The following is a 19,839-nucleotide window of genomic DNA, read 5'->3' on the forward strand; positions in this document are numbered from 1 at the left end:
AATTTGAGAACAACTGCTAGTCATATATCCCCTCGAGCCGCAGGGATACGAATCGTCAAAATACTGAGTTATACTCCCCATACGGATATTGACATCGTCATTGCTTCATACATGTAGGGTATGCATTAGCTCGGGATTGATTAGAATATGGAAGGCTCTCGCGTGATATTACGTACGTCTCTATCCCGTTTATTAACTACTGCAGGCCGACAGGTCTGAAGTGCCACTTTTACACGCTGGAAGAAGGATTCCACGGTCCCTCCTTGTTATTTAATCTGCACCCCAGTTTGCGTCATCGTTCTTCGAGAAATCGGTGGTGTCCTCACCTTCATGCGGCTGTTGAAGGGCAGGATACCATAGCTGAAGATTCGCGATGGTCGTCCTCCGTACATGGTATCCGCTGTGAGCATCAGCTCGCCCTCCATGTCGTAACAGCAGGTCTGTCCGGATCCACCCACTCTACACACGAAACATGAAATGCAGTATAGCTTTCAACGCATGTTGATTACAACCACGGCAAAATTTCCCAGCGTGATCATTTGCGACAGTTCTCGGTGCTTACACTCAATCGCTTTTCTCTCTATCGCAAAAAATGACGATAAAACCTTCTTCAGCGAACGCTGATGATTTTGTTCGTTGTGTTAACGGAATAGTTAGGGACGTTTATGTACAAGTCGATCCACTGTTAGAGAGAGCACGCGAGGACGTGGCTCAGAAGGAGACGCACAGAAAGCAACGAAAACCCAGTGCATGCTAAAAGCGGCGCAGTGGCGCTGTATACATGTCCAGCGTCGTCTGCTACTGAAACGCCCCCTTGATTGCTCACGTCGCAGCTAGCGCAAGCTTGCCATCGTCTGTTAAAAGCTGTGCTATGTATTGCGCGGCAAGGACGTGGAAGCGTGCAGACATTCCGAAGGAGTGGTGAGCTGTATACAAATACATTGAGTCACTCATTCTCATTTCTAACATTACACCCAACAAGAACATAAGAATATTCATTTAAGCTTTTTTAGGAACAAAAAATACAAACACAAAGACATTCGCACTGATGGCCAAGTAGTGCTTCGAATCGCTTGGTACACAGACCTCATTCGTGAGGGAAAGAAATAGCGCAGGGGTTCTATGCAGGATAGGCCGAGTTTCGCGAAACTAGGGATATTCCCGAGCTCTGGCGACACCCCCTTATGAATGAGCCAACAGGACGAAAAAGTCAAATTTACCCCTCAGCACGCAGCGTTTCATTGCCTACGATGGAACTAGTCATCGTGTCAAGCACGGTCGACTAAGTTGGGCGGTGTTTTTAAACCAGAGGCATCTTCTTTCATCGTGGTTCTACTCAGTGCAGAAGTGCACCGACGCAATAAAAGTGTGAGAAACTTTTCGTGATGATATTTTTTAGAAGAAGGGGTGTTTAAATTTATTTTCAAGCTCGTAATGCTTGCACTAAAAGTTTGTTTTAGAATAATCAGCACGGTGGCCTCTGAGATCAGTACTGGCCGATCGTCTTACAATATCGCGACAGCAGCTAAATCCGAGGCCACGTGTCAATCTGTTCATTCTAGTGAGGCCACTTGTCAGCGCGTACATTCAAGCGCGCTGCTCGGCCACTGCGCTTCGTCTTTGTTGTCATCACTTGCTAGCACCCGAGCACGTGCGGCCGGCTAATTAGCGATTTGGCTGAACGGTAGATTTCACTAGTTTGGCCAGGACATGCTATGACCAAGCTAATTATGCCAAGTCATGGTAAGGCCCAGGTAATTACGCCACTCTTAATGACCAGCGGTTATCCTGTCTACGCGCTACCTGCCCGGCCCATGTCCATTTCCTCTTCTTTATTTCAACTATGATATCCTTAACCCCCGTTTGTTCCCTAATCCTCTCTGCTCTCTTCTTGTCTCTTAAGGTTACACCTACCATTTTTCTTTCCATTAAGGGTCATTAAGGGTAACTAACTGGATTCCCAGAGAAGGGAAGCGGGTTAGGGGGAGACAGGTTAGGTGGGCAGACGAGATTAAGAAGTTTGCGGGTATAAATTGGCAGCAGCAAGCACAGGACCGGGTTAACTGGCAGAACATGGGAGAGGCCTTTGTCCTGCAGTGGACGTAGTCAGGCTGATGATGATGATGAATTACGCCACATCTTAAGACCGTGCTAATGAAGCTATGTAAGGCTATAAGCAGGCTAAATAATGCGTGCTAGTTGATGAACTTATTAAACTATGATAATTAACGCGATGTTAATCATGCGCAAGTAAGTAAAACGATGCTAATTATCCCTTACTTAATGCTAACTAGCCCTTGTAATTAGTATTCTGATAATCAGGATTACGTTTAATAGTTCCATACTGATTATTGCCTTGCTAATGGCGCCCGGGATAATTACATTTTAATTGAAGCCTTATCAATAAAGGCAAGACAGCTCAGTGTAATGGTCATTAAGCCTCAGTCAATTAGTTCAATTAAACTTGAGACACAGCTGATGCGGTCTTCACTTCGAAGCCGATCACGCACATGAGTAGGCGACCAACTTGAAAGCTAGGTTATCATAAGCTGCTCCATGGCCCCAGCGCCTTGCACAAGTATTGTAAGCTCACCAAATCATTTTATATGCAAAGGAGCTGCCGCCTAACGTTCACCGCATCAAACGCTTGACACTCACACCGGCACCATCACAGTCTCGAGTTGCACTCAGGCCTTCACAGAATGGAAAAGATTGTATCCTAGTTTACGCATGAATCAGATTGATTGACAGACGTCCGCAGCGGAGGTCGGGTACGCCACCATGTTTGCTTTTGCCGAGGAGCAGTACTCACATCGAGTGGCACGATATATCTATCAGCTTTGTCGCGCAGACTATTTACATACGCACGCAGAAGTAAAAGTGATACCACCAGGCGGCTACGATGTTTCGCATTCAATTTCACCGCGCTCACGACGTAGCCAATCACAGCCGCGTTGCCGCCATGATGCGAGCACCCCTGGTGGCCACCTGTCCTTTTATTATCTGCAATATTTTATAGGAGTTAAACGAGCTGCTATAAAGAGTGCTGCGTGTGCATCCTTGCTGCCTTCGAGAGTGTAAATTTCCATGCTGCAGGTGGAACGAAAGAACCTGTCCAAAAGAGAGCAAACGCCCACGAACACGCCTGTGGGAGGCGCTTGTTGAGTTGGCAAAAAAAAGATAGCGTGGCAATCACGGTAACGTCGCTGCACTGTTAAAATGTTGACTGAGTGGCAACACGATGACGTGTTCACACACACACACGCCGTTTCTTTGATAACCGCCGCAAATGTCCCACATGTGTTTCCAACGCCACACACGCTCTTGTAGCCGTTTTATCAACGCTGCTATCAAGCGCTCCGCACTGTCTTGATGCCATGACCACTGCAGAGCAAGCTCGGACCAAACTCGTCTGCCGAGAAGCTCGGACCATCCTGCATCGCACCCCAGGTAATTTTTATGGAACCCAACACGAAGAATGAACGAAAACAGCGTTGTGCGGGAAAGTAAACTGCGCTGTTGTCATTACTTCCTCGTCTTGAGTTGCTTCAAATGCTTTTACGCTGTTTCTTTCCATGCTGCAGCAAGGAACCAACTAGCTCGGGCCAGGTGGCGAGTGAACCTTCTTCTTCGGGGCAGGTATTCATCAGTTTAAACTTGTCATTTCATTCATTTAAACTTGTCATTTAAGCTTGTAACGTGGCTTTTAACGCGTGATTGATCGAAAGGACCGCGACAGCGCGTGGAAACCCTCGGCCGAAGTTAAGGGGGGAGGAGGAATAAATGAGGAAGGACAGGGAGGTTAGCTAAAGTCCTTCTATATATATAGGGACCTTAAGGTTAGCCAGTTCTCAGACCGGCTGGCTACCCTGTAGAAGTTAAGGGGTGTTTCGCTATAGCACACGACGTGCAGCATGTGCCGCCTCTGAATCGTTTCGCGCGTGCGCTTGGTTTCCGCCGCTTGCCATGCGTGGCGCTGCGTGGAGCGGGAGCCTATAAAGTCCCTCATTAAATCGGGAGCCATGCACTCGCGTAGGCTAAGGTCCCTTTCCCTCGAACAGTAGACCTCGCACGAATGCTAACGACGTTTCCGACAAGAAAAGCCGCGTATGTCCACAGTGCTCCTCAAAAAGATCGTTACAGAAGCAGCCACGCCTTTCCTATTAAGAAAGACCCTTATTTCTGCAAAGAAGCATGGCTGATGAAAGGGGATCAAAAGAAGATAACGGAAAGTGGGTAATCGGCGGCACTTATCGAAGGTGAATGCTCTTGGTGCTTTCCCTTGTACGCCCGCACAACAGTGCGTAGAAAAGGAGTTCTCATCGGTGAAATGCCTTCGTGATATTGATGTGAGACAATACGTCTTATGGACATTTTCATCGGGTGCGACAGGGGGGTTCGCGTCACTTTTGGGAGGCTTCCGAACAGCATTCAACTTGTAAGTGTGCTAGATCACTCACGAGGGCCTTCCGGTTCGGACGCAGTGCTGGGCCCCCTTGTGCAGAGGGTCGCACTTCTTGGTGTACGTGTTGCAGCTGCTGTCGGGCGCGAAGCGTCCCCGGTCGAAGTCCGACTGCTTCATGGTGCACGGACAGCGCCACAAAGTGAGCGCGAACCTGTCCGCGTTGCTTTCCCGCTCGAACCACTCGTTGCAGAAGCGGTCCTTCCAGTTGGAGCCGTACGCTCGGTCCCACTGATGCGCGAAGTACCAAGCCAGCGGCATCGGTCGGCTCCAGATGGTCCTGCGGCGTAACAAAGTGCTTGCCCAACTGTACTGACGAATATGTGACGAAATTCGTGAAATCGCATTGAAGTAATTGAAACAGCTTGATTGATACGTAGGCAAATTTGGGTGCACGTTAAAGAACCCCAGGTGGTCTAAATTTCCGGAGCCCTCCACTACGTTGCTCTCATAATCATATAGTGGTTTCGGGACGTTAAACCCCACATATCAATCAAGTGATTGATATGTAGGGTTTGATTGATATGTGGGGTTTAACGTCCCAAAACCACTATATGATTATGCGAGACGCCGTAGTGGAGGGCTCCGGAAATTTCGACCACCTGGGGTTCTTTAACGTGCACACAAATCTGAGCACACGGGCCTACAACATTTCCGCCTCCATCGGAAATGCAGCCGCCGCAGCCGGGATTTGAACCCGCGACCTGCGGGTAAAAAAAAAGGCGCCATCAGCACTCGGTGTTCCCAGGTGGTCTCTTGAAACAGCTTCAGTCTGGGCAAAAAAAAAAGGGGGGGGGGGGTGGCCTTAAGCTTCGCTTTAAAGAGCTGAACCCGATATTCTTCTCCTAGAGCGTACTTCAACCTCTTAGTGTATAGAATCTTTTCTAACTTGCTATGCACCAACTAGGTGACCTTAAGGGGGCAGTAACGTGTGCCTTTTGTGGGTGAATGGTTTTAACTAATTAAGTCATTATGACAATCCCATGGCCTGACAGCCGATGGCAATTAACCATTGTACCACGCATTATTACGACTGTATTTCATGCTGTATTGTGAAGCATGTATACAATTGGGACGTTTGTGTTTGTAAAGCATGAACAGTTACTCTCACTGCATTTCCAAGCAGAGGAAGGTATTTTTACGGTCCTCATCAGCAGAGGCGTGGCTGTGTGGTAGGACATCCGCTTGCCTAGGTTAGATCCGACGACCTAGGTTCGACCTCTACGCAGACTCAATTTCATGTTGTATATTTTGTTTTCATTTTTATTGATTTGTCGGTCACGCAAAGATGATTTGCTGACAACCAACGACGCCGACGCTGGAATTTCTCATAAACGAGCTCTTTAACGCTATCGCGTTAAAACATAATACAGTCATGCTTCGCCTTTACATGATGCACTATAGATTGCTGCTTTTCTTCGAAGAATGAAAAATTAACAATACTGTCTGTTATGTTTTATTATCTCCGTTCATTATCTCATAAATGTCGAAGTGCAAAATATGGTAGCATTTTTTTAGCACAAAACATCTTTATGCTGGAGTTTAGCAGCATGGTAATGACGTCACTTTCGCCTTTAAAAACAGTACCTGCTGCAAGAAAAAAACTAATCAGAAGCACTTTTTATCTGTATTTCTTTTCCTCTTTTTGCGTGACTGCTACAGCTTGCTTTGTTTCTGTTCCGGCACCGTCACAAGCTGAAGTTTTGTAAAGTATCGGTGCATTGCAAAGCTTCCCTAAGTAAGCCGCAACGGTAACGTGGAATAAGCGTGCAAACTTACGGCGAGTTCTTGTAGTCCTTGGCGATGGCGCTGCCATCGGTGAGGTTAATGCTGAGGAAGCCGAACTTGAAGTGCAGCTTATCCAAGTTGTAGCGCTCGCGGTACATCTCCATGTTCAGCGTGTAGCGCATCTCTCCGTTGCGCATTCCGCTCGCCAGTGTGTCGATGTACGTCAGCTGCGGGTACTCCAAGTCGTCGCTGCAGTGATAAAAAGTGCGAGTTCTCTTTTTTTTATCAAAAAGATCCTGGAGCATTTTTTTCATGTAGCCAGGGAATTAATTAACCGGAAGAGCTTATTGCCTCACGAATTGAACGCCGCAAAAATGTTTTTAAGAATCCGTTCAGTGCGAGTAAAGTTACAAAAGTTTGACGCATGCTGCAATTGCATTCTCTCTTCTCTCGTTCTTACGAAAGCCCTGAAAGCTAAGCATGGAGCGATGGGAGGGGCAAAAAAAAACGTCACGCATGCCTTGTGACCTTGAGCATGTTTTTTTCTTCTTTTTTGTCGAATGCGCGGGTTTCTCAGTGTTATCACGCCTGGACAAGTAGCGGCCTACCGCGGTGATCTCTGTAACGAGCGAGCGCGCCATGTTCAAATCAACCAATGGCTGATATATGGGTCGTTGACGTGGGATTTTTGGGCATATAACGTGATTTGTCGGGAGAAGAGAAAGAAATTTTAGCTGAATTTCATAATTGTAAATTTCAGGCCGCGTGCTGTGCTATAATATTTGTCTCGCGTGTTGTCAGGAGCCTCTACTACCGATCCGCAGTGTCTTCTGACCATGCTCAAAAAGTGTTGCAGGGCTCCTTTAAGGTGAAAAACCTTAGATGCCTCATCGAGTGCGGATATTGACAGTTGGTTGCGTCAGCCTCAACACCTGTGATGTCAAAAATCATCACGTGATGGCGTCCCGTATGACGTCTTTTAGACGTCATATGATGACGTCATCACAATGCATCACTGGCCAAAGATGGGCTGATTCTGGTGTCACTGAAAGAACTTGTGAGACGCAGAAAGCTTGCAATGCCTAGTACCTCGGAGGTAGTTCAAAAGAACATTAATCGCAGATAACCTCATGTGTCTAATGCGTTGCGCTGTGAATTATTCTACGAAGGAAAACTCCAAGTGAGAGGGGCGGGGTATTGGTACAATAGAGTGGACAAAAAAGATAGTTTTCCGAGTCCTTGTTGGCAAGTAGATGAGGGCCGTGTGAATTCAATTATTTTTGTAGAAGTTTATCGGTATAGGAAAAAGCACGGTTATTATATGGTCATTTGGTGTTGGACGTACAGCTTGAGGCTATAGGGGCGGAATGATCTCCTTATGTGAAACGTACGTAGGAACTTGAAAGAACGGATGCTCGAGGCATGTTAGTCGTTCTTGTTTTGTTTTCAAAAAGCGCACAAACGAACAAGGACGAGATGAGCTGCGTGAGTGTCGCTTTTTACGAGTGATATGTGGGGTTTAACGTCCCAAAACCACCATTTCATTATGATAGACGTCGTAGTGGGGTGCTCCGGAAATTTCGACCACCTGGGGTTTTTCAACGTGTACTCAAATCTAATCACACGGGCCTACAGCATTTTCGCTTCCATCGAAAATGCAGCCGCCCCAGCCAGGATTCGATCCCGCCCCTGCGAGTCAGCAACCCAGCACCTTAGCCTCTGGACCACCGCGGTGGGGCGTCAGCGTCTCTTTGTGACTTGTTTGTTTCTTAGACATCCACTTACGTAGGACATAGGCGAGGAGTCAAATGACAATAGCGGCGTCACAGTTGGCTCAAATATTTCCGAAGTGTAATCGAGTGACCCGAGAACAGACTTACTTGAACACCCGGTCAGTGTGATACATAATTCATAACTTCTAGCGTAGTAGTGCTTCATATTTTATTGCTATGAGAACTCACGTCCTGACCCTAAATAAGGTGTATACATTACATGTAGCTATATCGGGTCTGCAGAGAAGCCCAGCTCTTATTTTGAATCAGCTTTTCACATCCTCGCTTCTTCACGTATACACCTGAGAAAATTTAACAACTTCGCCGGAAGAGATGCGCCGTATAACTTAAGGTCCCAGCTTTCAGGCCCCATAAAGCACACCAACAGGTCGACCTAAGCCCGAAGAGTTCAGTTCAGTGACGTTACGAAATGTATATACTCTCCTCTGTTCTACTGGTCGATGAAGCGGGCATGCTCACTTGTAACCCCACAGGTGCAGCTGGACATTGGTGTTGTTGTTGTTCACGAGTTTGTTGGGGTTCCATTTGATGCGCATCCGCTCGGGCCTCTCAGCTTTGTCGTTGTCGTCCAGAATCTCGATGTCCTCGGCCGCAAGTTCTGGAGGCTCTGCGTGTGCGTGGGTCCACAAGGTCGACACCGGTTTAAAGACACGAAAGTCGGACAAAAAAAAATAAGTGAGCAAGTACATACTCGAATCGAGACATAAATAAAAGCGAAAAAAAAGTGGACCACTCCGAGCCCCACAAGTTGTACTTTAGGTATATAGTATTACACGAGAACATTCGCAGCGAAACTTATACTTCGCCTATCGTGTACCCTTGTGAACACGAATTGACAGGCCCCGACACTCGCATCGAGGTTTTATAAAAAAAAATGAATTGCTCGCAACACATTTCCCCGTAGGTGACTCCTTTCGTATTTAATTTCATTTTACAACCCTGTCTCACGGATTACACGTTCGCTGTAGATTTATCAGTTAGCAAACGAGTTAAACGGCTTGTTTGTGACACCGCGAAGTTTGCGCTGCTTCCTTTCTCGCAAAGCAAGCATGCTAGTATCAGAAGGAACATTAGGGCGAGGTAGTGCCCTTCCATCTTAAACAAAAACGCTGTAGTTTATCTTTTCTCTCTCGTCCCTGCTTTTGTCGCGCTGTTATTCGTTTAAGATGGCCTACATAGTAGTCTGCACGAAACTTCTTCGAACACTATAGCGGCGAACCTCCGATAATCCATTATACGCCTATTGACAGCTTGCGCAAGATGTCATGGGCTTCCTCTCTATGACGTATCGAAAAAAAAAACATGGAGACAGTTGAACGCCTGCCCCCTTGGCTAAGTCAGTGTTGACCTGATTTGTGTATACACAAATCAGGTCAACACTGACTTGGTTATACCCGCGCGACAGTCACGGGTATACCCGTGACTGTCGCGCCTTGAGAACTTGATCGGTACTCACGGACGTAGAAGCGCCCGTAGAACATGGCGTCTCTGCTTCCCTGGGACACGGTGAGATCGACGTATCCGTGGAAGAACACGGGTGGCATGAGGCACGTGGCGTGGTTGGTGTCTCGGTAGATGGCCGGCAGCCGGTGGCCCGACATGTCCTGGAACTGGCACTCGATCTTCTCGTTGGGGTCGAAGCAGGGACCCGTCACGTTGATCAGAGCTCCGCCAAGCATGGACGCGTACTTGGGAAAGAAGGTCAACCGCGGACGGCTCGTGATCAAGTGAGGCACCAGCTCTGCGCAAACCGGACGTCAAGCAGCCCTTGTTGTACTGCCAACAGCAAAGGCTTGCGGGACGCGAAATGTTCGATAAAGTACGTAAGCATATATTGATTGATTGATTGATTGATTGATTGATTGATTTGTGGGGTTTAACGTCCCAAAACCACCATTTGATTATGAGAGACGCCGTAGTGGAGGTCTCCGGAAATTTCGACCACCTGGGGTTCTTTAACGTGCACCCAAATCTGAGTACACGGGCCTACAACATTTCCGCCTCCATCGGAAATGCAGCCGCCGCAGCCGGGAATCGAACCCGCGACCTGCGGGTCAGCAGCCGAGTACCTTAGCCACTAGACCACCGCGGCGGGGCTATTCACTGAACTAACTATAGCCTAAAAAAACCACTTTGATAAACTTAAATGTCGCTGAACTGTGGGGTATTCGACAAATTAAATCGTGGTTTTACGTACGAATACACCGTTGAATTTTTTTTTTCTCAGACCTGTCGGCTTGAAATCGCACCGTGACCACACGCAAAGGTAACCCCTTCCATATAACACAAATGCCTACATACGCCTCGACTCTCTCTACAACCTGTACGTGGTTAATCTCACCCCATTTGATGCACGATCCGTGCCAGATCTCCTCTTCAATTTCGAATATGTACCGTCCCTTGATGCCGTTGCCTTCGCCATGCTGCGGCAGGTTCTTGACGCGGGGCTCTTGGGAGTACGGGATGAACTCGTAGTAGCGTGTCGTGTTGCCCGCGTTGAAACCCACGAACGGATTCTCGCCGTTCTCGCCGTTGTTGACGTCGTTTACGGCGATCCAGTCTATCTTCTCGTAGTTGAACATCACGTACGTGCGACGCTCGTCACTCGCCAGGACCACCTGGTACGTGTTGGTCTGCACGACGGAAAAATCGGCGAAAGAAGAAAAGACAACGTGTGATTGTATGTGTACACAACAAGACTCGCTGTATGGGCTTGACGGTAGAACATTAGAAGCAACTATAGCTGCAGTGCGATCTCGACGCAAGGACAGGCTCGAGGATGGCTCATGTACGCCCTCTTCTTCCGCGCTGCAACCAGTTAATGTTTGCACGCATATACGGTGAACGCGTTTACACTGGCTTGACAATCATATATAGCGTTTTATATAGTTTATACAGTGTTATACATAAATTTATCACCTTTTTTGTTACGGTGCACATAAAACCTAGCGTTACCTTTTAGGAACTGACGAGAACATGGGTGGATGTCCCCGTGGGATGCGTCGTCGCAATGAAATATAAATGGGCACTACGTATAGCGGCCGAACCGCCAGCTTGTATGGCTCGTGATTTGTAAGCCATGATTGATTGATTTGTGGGGTTTAACGTCCCAAAACCACCATTTGATTATGAGAGACGTGTGATTTGTAAGCCATGCTCATCAGATACCGCTCTGCATTGTAGAAGCGTTGGATTATACGTTTTTATTGCACGTCGTCAGATTATTTCAAAGCATTCATATCGGGACAGACCTTGACGTTGCTCTTGCTCTGCATGCCGGTCAGCGTGACGTTTCTCCACGTAGCGATGACCACAAACGTGGGCCGGAAGTCGGCCGCCCCGATCATGCCCTCGCGGAAGTCTTCGATCGCACGACGCTCCAGCCACTGTTCCGGGTCTCGGTCATTGTGCTCGCCGATGCGAAACAGGCGGAAGTAGACACCGGATTCTGTGAGAGGCGACGTTGATTGATTGACGGACGAATTGACTGAATGGCTGATTTGCTTAGTACTTATTAAGGCTGCGGTTATCCGCTTATTCCTGATGCATCGATATTCACGACAACGTACGGAAGACGTCACAGTGAAAGGCTTCAAGGGTATTGGTTAAAGGGTTAAAGGCTGTATAAATTAAGTAATTTCGGCAGGATCTCTGTATGCATGATCTCATTGCCGATGTACTGGCTCAGTACTGACTCTTCTTTTTTTTTCTTTTTTATCCTCATTACTTATTTAGTAAGATACCAGCAGTACAAAGTCGGGGAACAGTGGTATGTGACACAGAAATGTCTCAAAGGACTGTTTTCGGTATAAGGGGCAACTGAAGTGTCAGTTTGAGTAATCATTTTATGTTGATGTATACCTCCGAAGATTTCTTTCACGTTTTCATCTTCTATATTTGTGCTCTGTTTTATTCCAGATCAGAATCCCATAGAGGCCCCTTCATTCCGTTCTGGGCCGGTCCCAGAACGTGCACGTCATCCGCTGTTCTCAAGGACATCGTGATAAACTGGGTCCTCATTATATGCCCTATAACGGTTGTTGCTCTCTGAGCGTTCGTTGGACTTACCGGGTATGTGTTGGACCATGCTCTGGTAGCTGAGCCACGGTGCGATCAAAGCCGGGTCTTTTTCCCGTATTGTGTCCTCCGGACGCATTGGGAAGCGCACAGGAAACCGGAATGTCGCCGGTGCGCCACTGAAGTGTAGGTATCCATTTAGGTGCACCTGCATGTGTGGATGCCCCCACAGAAAACCCATTGGGGTGCCTCCTGTGAAGCGCAAACGATACGTTCCTCATGCTCCTGAATAATATTCGCAAGGTCCACATGGGCCTTGGCCGATACCGCGAGGAACAGCCTTTCCTTGTTGCCGAAGTGGTAGAAGGAAAGGCTGTTTCATCTACGAAGGTCACGTGTTACTGTATACACGTTGCAGCGGATTGCATCTCAGCATCCATTATAAATAGCCCAACTAAGGCACTTTACGCTGAATACAGGTCTACAGGTCCTCCAACTCAACATATTGCTCGCGCTCCTTGTTTCTGCATTATTCGTGATTAGATAGTGACAGACGTGTTAGGTACACTGACGGAATACGTCATCGCTATGTAGCTTGCCCGTAATGCTTAAATTTTAAGCCTTTGTGAAAAACTATGATGGCCCGTCCTCAGCACAGGAGTCGGTATTCGTATGTTACCATGCTGAAGCTACGAAACAAGCCATTTATTTGTAGGCCAAGTGATTGCGGGTCGTCCAGATCACGGGAGCGAAATCTACAGACGAATCACAAACTGGCCGAAGCGCGTATGGCAGAAGAAGCTGCTTACCGACCATATGAAAGAAATTAAGGATGACTGTCGCGTTCTGCTGGTCAGTATTTTTCCTTACCTGCGTGAGCGTCTTCTCGGATCTCGCTTGGCATATCTGACAGAATTGATCTGACAAAGCACCAACTTTAAGCGCAGCCTTGTCTTTCATCTTTCCGGATCTCCGCGCAACGAGTTACCGGTTGCTTAACACGCGTAAACTGAATTAGCGCTACGGCGAGAAAGAAGCGATGGTGAAGACCGGTCTGACCTTGATGTACTTGTAGTGGAATCCGAAGAAGGGTAGCCTGGCCTGCAGCGAGATCTCGCTTTCCAGCTTGCTCGAGTCGATGGTCTGCAGGTCGTTCCGGTCGTACGGGTACATGAGCTCTTTGCGGAATGTTTGGTAGTCGGGCGGCCGCTGTGGGTACTCTAGGCGATCCTCAATGGCCATCAGGTCATCGTTCGAGGACCGCCCTCCTGCGTAGTCAGCCAGTCAGCCATCCAATCAATCATTGAATCAGTCAGTCAATCTTTGTAAGTAATTGAACAACATGCGTGTTACAAAATACAAAATGTGCGTGTAAACTTATAAAAACAAGATATTCTGCAGTAATGTATTGCAGCGCTTGTTGTTTGCGTCGTTTCCTCTCGTTTGATTTGATATGTGGGGTTTAACGTCCCAAAACCACCATATGATTATGAGAGACGCCGTAGTGGAGGGCTCCGGAAATTTCGGCCACCAGGGGTTCTTTAACGTGCACCCAAGTCTGAGCACACGGGCTCAAATCATTTTCGCCTCCATCGAAAATGCAGCCACCGCAGCCGAGATACGATCCCGCGACCTGCTGGTCAGCAGCTGAGTGCATTGCTGAGTAACTCAGGGGACGAATTGCAACTCATGATTACAGAGTTAGACAAGGAGAGCAGAAAGGTGGTTCTTTAAATTAATCTGCAGAAAACGAAAGTAATGTACAACAACCTCGGAAAAAGCAGCGCTTCGAGACAGGTAATAGTGCACTTCATGTAGTAAAAGACTATGTCTACTTAGGGCAGGTAATAATCGCGGAGCCAAACCATGAGATTGAAGTAACTACAAGAATAAGAATAGGGTGGAGCACATTTGACAAGCACTCTCAAATTATGACAGGTAGATTGCCACTATCCCTCAAGAGGAAGGTATATAACAGCTGTATCTTGCCGGTACTTAGCTACGGAGCAGAAACCTGGAGACTTACAAAGAGGGTTCAGCTTAAATTGAGGACGACGCAGCGAGCAATCGAAAGAAAAATGGTAGGTGTAACCTTAAGAGACAAGAAGAGAGCAGAGTGGATTAGGGAACAAACGAGGGTTAAGGATATTATAACTAAAATCAAGAAAAGGACGTAGACAGGATAACCGCTGGTCATTAAGGGTAACTGACTGGATGCCCAGAGAAGGCAAGCGGGTTGGGGGGAGACTGAAGGTTAGGTGAGCAGATGAGATTAAGAAGTTTGCGGGTATAAATTGGCAGCAGCAAGCACAAGACGGGGTTAGCTGGCGGAACATGGGAGAGGTCTTTGTCCTGCAGTGGACGTAGTCAGACTGATGATGATGATGATGACCTTATAGCCACTATAGACCAGCACGGCATGGCTGCGTTGTTTCTTCTCCTACCAGTTTACTCGTTTTTTGTACGCTATGAATAGTATAGTTATTATGGAAGGGTGCTAGAAGGGATATTAACTGGAAATGTTAATTTATTTTAGAACAATAAATTATTCTTTGAAAACTACGTCGCCGTTAAATTTTACGTTATGAATTAGAAGAAAGTGTAAATCGGAGCATCGTGTCGTAATTTCACGCAGAAAGCCCAACGCCGACATGTGATTGTGAGGCCATGGATATCGAATAGGATTTTTTTTTTACTCTGTATGATACTGAATATCGGTAGTCGGTTGCAACTGAGATACGCTCATAAAACTGATTCGCCTGTCTTTCACCTTTGTGTGAGTTGTTCCAGCCTTTTCTTTCATTCGTGGCGGCAAGAGGAGCAAGAACTGACTGTCTGCTTATGTAAATGTGATGCATACAGGAAAATAACAATTGTTCCTTTTTGACCACAATATTATTTTTGCGCAGTATTGACGTCAAAATCTATGATAAACTCTATCGGTAAATTAACATTTACCTCTCTCTCTCTCTCTGTGTGTGTGTGGGGGGGGGGGTGCGTGCGGGGACGCCTGATGCAGGACAAAGCCCCTAAAGAAATTGAAATCCAGGTATTCAAGTTCGACTCATAAGCGAATAAATTGATCGCTTTAGCGCGTTGTGCCACGAAACCAAAGCAAGAGAAACGTCAGTTTATGTAGTAATGACATTAAATCGTCGTCGCCTCGGTGTAATTGGCGGTGTTCATACGCGGTTGCTAAGCGTTGTGGGCTCTATGGGTTTCAAGTGTGGAACACTTTAAGGGTGGCAGCTTTGCAGCTGCTATGCCAGTTGTCACGTGATCATAGAAGGCTGTGTCGAGCTTTGGGCTGGGCATAGCCCACGCGCCTCTGTATGGTGACTATAACCCTGTTCACAAACGTGGAATATATCCGTAGCATAGCCGCCTGCCTGTAGCATATTGAGCGCGCATCAAGAAGTCTTCTTCGTCTTGTTCTTCGCGCGTCTTGATGACGATATTCATTTGCTGGGCACTTTACGGGCCCGGTTTGACGTATGCTACCATTGCTCGACGTGACGAAGGCAAGATCCCGTATGAAAAATTGAAATAGGAAAAGAGAGAAAGGAAAGAATTATGAACAATAGTAAAAACAAATAGAAATAACTAAAACCCACAAAAACTGTAAAAAAGAACAAAAAAGAGAGGAGGAAAGAAAGAGAAATTAGGAAGGCTGCCTAGCTTCAATTTTCCTTTGGCTACCACTGGTGAGAAGTTGCCCGATCTTTTTTTTTCTTTTTTTTAATAAGCTTTATGGGTTGTTTCGCCCAAGTGCAAGTTCCCCGAAACTTGCCATGCACAGTCTGCAACATCTCTCAGGATAGAACGCATTTCAGTCCACATTTCAATTTATAGAGACATAAATATACCCTGGCAGACTCCTTCGAAATCTGTCACAGCGAGGTGGTAGGGGAACTGTAAAAAGGCGTAGCCACCCTCTTCAAGGGGCACAAGCGATTGCAACGTCACGCGATCATTAGCGACTAGCTATCAAGAAGCGTCTCAAGGCGAGTGATGTTCACACCTGCGTGGGACTTATACCTGTGGACATATAGAATTCGCGTCTGTTCTCATTGCTATTGCCCCACAAAATAAGCTGACGTCCTGTTCCTGTACATTCGATTGGCTCAAGTATTTGCGACCGCAGTCGCGCGATTGAAAAATCGAGCATCAAGCAACAGTGCCAATGCAGCCGGGGATATTTTCGACCAGTAGCTTTGCGACTGGGTCGCGTGACACGTGCGTGACAAGTGTAGTCGCAGGTCTGAACGAGCGAGCAATTGGCTGTTCGACCAATTTACGGCTTTATCTTATTGCAGCAGCGGTGGCGTTTTGGCATTGTCGAAAACGGCAATTTCTAACACATATAGTATTTTTTTTCTTCGTTGTCCTATGAAAACACCAAGGAGCAACAGTGAAAAACATATACGTATGATAAAATTGATTCATATGCGGGGTTTAGCGTCCCAAAACCACCCTATGATTATGAGAGACGGCGTATAACGTGCACCCAAATCTGAGCACACAGGCCTACAACATTTTCGCCTTCATCGAAAATGCAGCCGCCGCAGCCGTGATTCGATCCCCCGACCTGCGGGTCAGCAGCCGAGAACCTTATCCACTATAGACAGCCGCAGCGGAGCTCGTGTGGTAAAATAATTCCTGCATAAAAGCTCCTTCACAAGTCCGGAGAAATTGAGTAAACTTTCACGTGGTCAGTGTTTTTGCTCTTAGTAAACGCTATAAATTACTGTCTGAGAAATCCACCGTAGCGTCGCCGCCTCTATTCGCGTATGTTCTGGCTTTTACAGTCTGGGAAAAAAGCTATTTAAAGCCAAAGTTGCTGTTCGAACTTGTGTGGTGAAAACAGGTATACGCTGTTTTATCAGGCAGAATAGTGCGCTGTCTTTAAGGCGTGGTAAATCAGAATAATTGAATAATCGAAGTTGGGGGAATGAAACGCATCTTAGGGCGAAAATACGTCGTAATAACCGCTGTATCATTGCGTACTGTTTTACTGATATGGGGGGCTTAACGTCCCAAAACCACCATATGATTATGAGAGACGCCGTAGTGAAGAGCTCCGGAAATTTAGACCTCCTGGAGTTCTTTAACGTGCACCCAAATCTGAGCACACGGGCAGTCTACGATGTTTGTCAGTATGTCTGATCGGCCGCGGTGTTATAGCGGTTGTGGCGTTGGGTGGCTGGCACGACGTTAGCGAGGTCGAATCCCGGTGGCAACGGTAGCATTTCGGTGCCGGTGAAATGCTATGAGGCCTGTGCGCTTATATTTAAGTGCCCGTTATAAAACAACAGATGTTGATTGATTTGTGGGGTTTAACGTCCCAAAACCACCATATGATTATGAGAGACGCCGTAGTGAACAACAGATGTTAAAAATATCTGGAGCATTCCACAACGGTGTAGTTCATACTCATATCGTGGTTTTGGAGCGTAAAACCGCATAAATTATTATTATAAATGTGGTTGCTATGGTATGCGAAAAAACTCGCCTTGAGCCACCACTCATAATAAAAGAATTGGGAAAATAACCTTTTCCATCAGAGTCTGTGCGCAGACCGTTAAGCTACGCTACATAGATCAGTGATTGTAACTTGTTGTAACTTGTTGCTCATATTGGTCGAAATAGTACGTTGATTGATTTGATATGTGGGGTTTAACGTCCCAAAACCACCATATGATTATGAGAGACGCCGTAGTGGAGGGCTCCGGAAATTTCGACCACCTGGAGTTCTTTACCGTGCACCCAAATCTGAGCACATGGGCCTACAGCATTTTCGCCTCCATCGAAAATACAGCCGCCGCAGCCGGGATTCGATCCCGTGACCTGTGGGTCAGCAGCCGAGTGCCTTAGCCACTAGATCACCGCGGCAGGACTGCGTGCTATTTTACTATAAATCACTTTAAGGCTGACGGCAGCTTGCTTGGGATGCGATTTATACCACCTTCGTAGTAGTGCATCGTCTCGTCTAATATTTTACTTCTAAAATTATTAAGGTGATTGGATATACCAGAAAATATATTGCCGCGAACCATGCATTGGGTTTGTTTATTTGTGTTTTGTTTTTTCGGCCTGGCTGCGCCGGCCTGTGCTATCGCCGTTTTCACAGCGTTTCGAACAAACGCTACCACAGCGTTTCGAACAAACGCTATCGAACAACGCTTCAGGCGTTGTTCGATAGAAACAACGCTTCAAGCGTTGTTTGTTAGAGGCGCTGTTCGAACGAACAGCGTTTCTAACAAACGCTATCACGGCGTTCTCGAACTCGCGCCGAGGGATATAAATTCCCGCACAGCCGATGCCGCGTCATTCGATCGCCGACGCTCACTAGCGTGCCCGTCGTTTTGCTGGCCGCTGCTTCGCCGCCTGTGTATTTTTTCAGTTGTTAGGGGAGCACAGGTTCGCTCCAATAAACTTGTTTTCCTCATAGACAACTGCGTCGTCCTTTGCTGCGTGACATCTGGTGGAGGTGCGGGGTACATGAACCCTAAGCCATTGCCAAGCCTACAAGCACGCCCAACTCGTGTCAGCCGCCGACAGCAAGGCCTTCAGCCAGAGTTTGGACTGCTCCCGGATAAAAAAAAAGGAAAGAAGACGTAAAAACCACGATGATCAACGCAGGCACCATGACCAACGCTACCAACCCTCCTGTCGTTCTGCAACAACCTCGTGAGCCCCCATCATTCCGAGGATCTCCTGGTGAAGACCCGGAAGAGTGGCTGGAGAAGCTGGAGCGCATCCGCATCTTTAACAGGTGGGATGACGAAGAAACGTTTCGTCATGTCTTCTTCTATTTGGAGGATGCAGCTCGAACGTGGTTTGAGAACCATGAAGGCTCCCTAACCGACTGGACTGTCTTTAAGAGCGAATTCCTCAAAACATTCGCTACGGTTGTGCGGAAAGAACGAGCCGCCCTTTTGTTGGAGACGCGAATGCAACACCCTAACGAAGGTGTTGTACTGTTCGCTGAGGAGATGAAGATGCTGTTCCGGAGAGCTGACCCCGAAATGGCAGAAGAAAAGAAGGTGCGCTTTCTGATGCGGGGAGTTAAACAAGAGCTCTTCGCTGGACTCATCCGCAACCCCCCTAAGACCGTCGCTGAGTTCGTCACCGAGGCTTCGATGATCGAGAGGACCTTGGATATGCGTTCGCGGCAATACGATAGACCACTCAACACCCTTTCGGTGAACCCGGTAAACGCCCCTGGATTGGCGACGGAAGACTTGTGGGAGACCATCCGCGCCGTCTTTCGCGAGGAACTGAGGAAATTGTTCCCAGCAACGCCGCAGCCCCAAGTCGCCTCCCTCACTGACGTCGTCCGCGAGGAGGTTCAGCAAGCACTGGGGAATTCCATGCCGTCGGAAGCATCTTGCGAACCACAAGCGATGACCTACTCCGCTGCTGCTCGTCGACCCCGACCCGTCCCAACCCCTTATCAAGAGGCCCCGCCGTACCGCCGCCCAATGTCGCCCGCCCGACCCCCTGTAACCCGAAACCAGGCGCCCAGGAAGACCGAGGTGTGGCGAACGCCAGATAATCGTCCGCTGTGCTACCACTGCGGAGAGGCCGACCACGTCTACCGCCGCTGCCCGTACAAGAGGCTGGGTTTGCGTGGGTTCTCCGTCGACGCACCCCGCCCGCGAGCCGGCCAGCGCCCATTTGAGATCGAAGAATACCTGTCGAACACCAGCCGTGGACCATCCCGTTTCAACCGTTCGCCGTCGCCCTACCCGTACCAATCCCCCAACCGTCGCAGCCATGCTGACTTCGCCCGTGGAAGGTCCCCCAGCCCACGAGGGGGAAACTAAAAGCAGCAAC

General features: G+C 47.8%; 1 protein-coding gene across 2 annotated transcripts in view; it reads right to left on the bottom strand.

The window, feature by feature from the left end:
* mesh (sushi domain containing 2 mesh) overlaps nt 1-19,839 on the bottom strand; it is a 49,467-nt gene that overhangs the window by 22,453 nt on the left and 7,175 nt on the right. For both annotated transcript variants that reach the window (XM_075881920.1, XM_075881915.1), the window contains exons 2-10: nt 13,060-13,268; nt 12,052-12,208; nt 11,235-11,431; nt 10,325-10,616; nt 9,440-9,724; nt 8,443-8,590; nt 6,242-6,439; nt 4,461-4,742; nt 327-459 (exon numbers count right to left, since the gene is read on the bottom strand). In XM_075881920.1, coding sequence (XP_075738035.1) covers nt 327-459; nt 4,461-4,742; nt 6,242-6,439; nt 8,443-8,590; nt 9,440-9,724; nt 10,325-10,616; nt 11,235-11,431; nt 12,052-12,208; nt 13,060-13,268 — 1,901 coding nt within the window. The remainder of the gene's footprint in view (nt 1-326; nt 460-4,460; nt 4,743-6,241; nt 6,440-8,442; nt 8,591-9,439; nt 9,725-10,324; nt 10,617-11,234; nt 11,432-12,051; nt 12,209-13,059; nt 13,269-19,839) is intronic.

This window comes from Rhipicephalus microplus, chromosome 2 (genome assembly GCF_043290135.1).
Source record: "Rhipicephalus microplus isolate Deutch F79 chromosome 2, USDA_Rmic, whole genome shotgun sequence".
In the NCBI taxonomy this organism is placed as follows: Eukaryota; Metazoa; Arthropoda; class Arachnida; order Ixodida; family Ixodidae; genus Rhipicephalus; species Rhipicephalus microplus.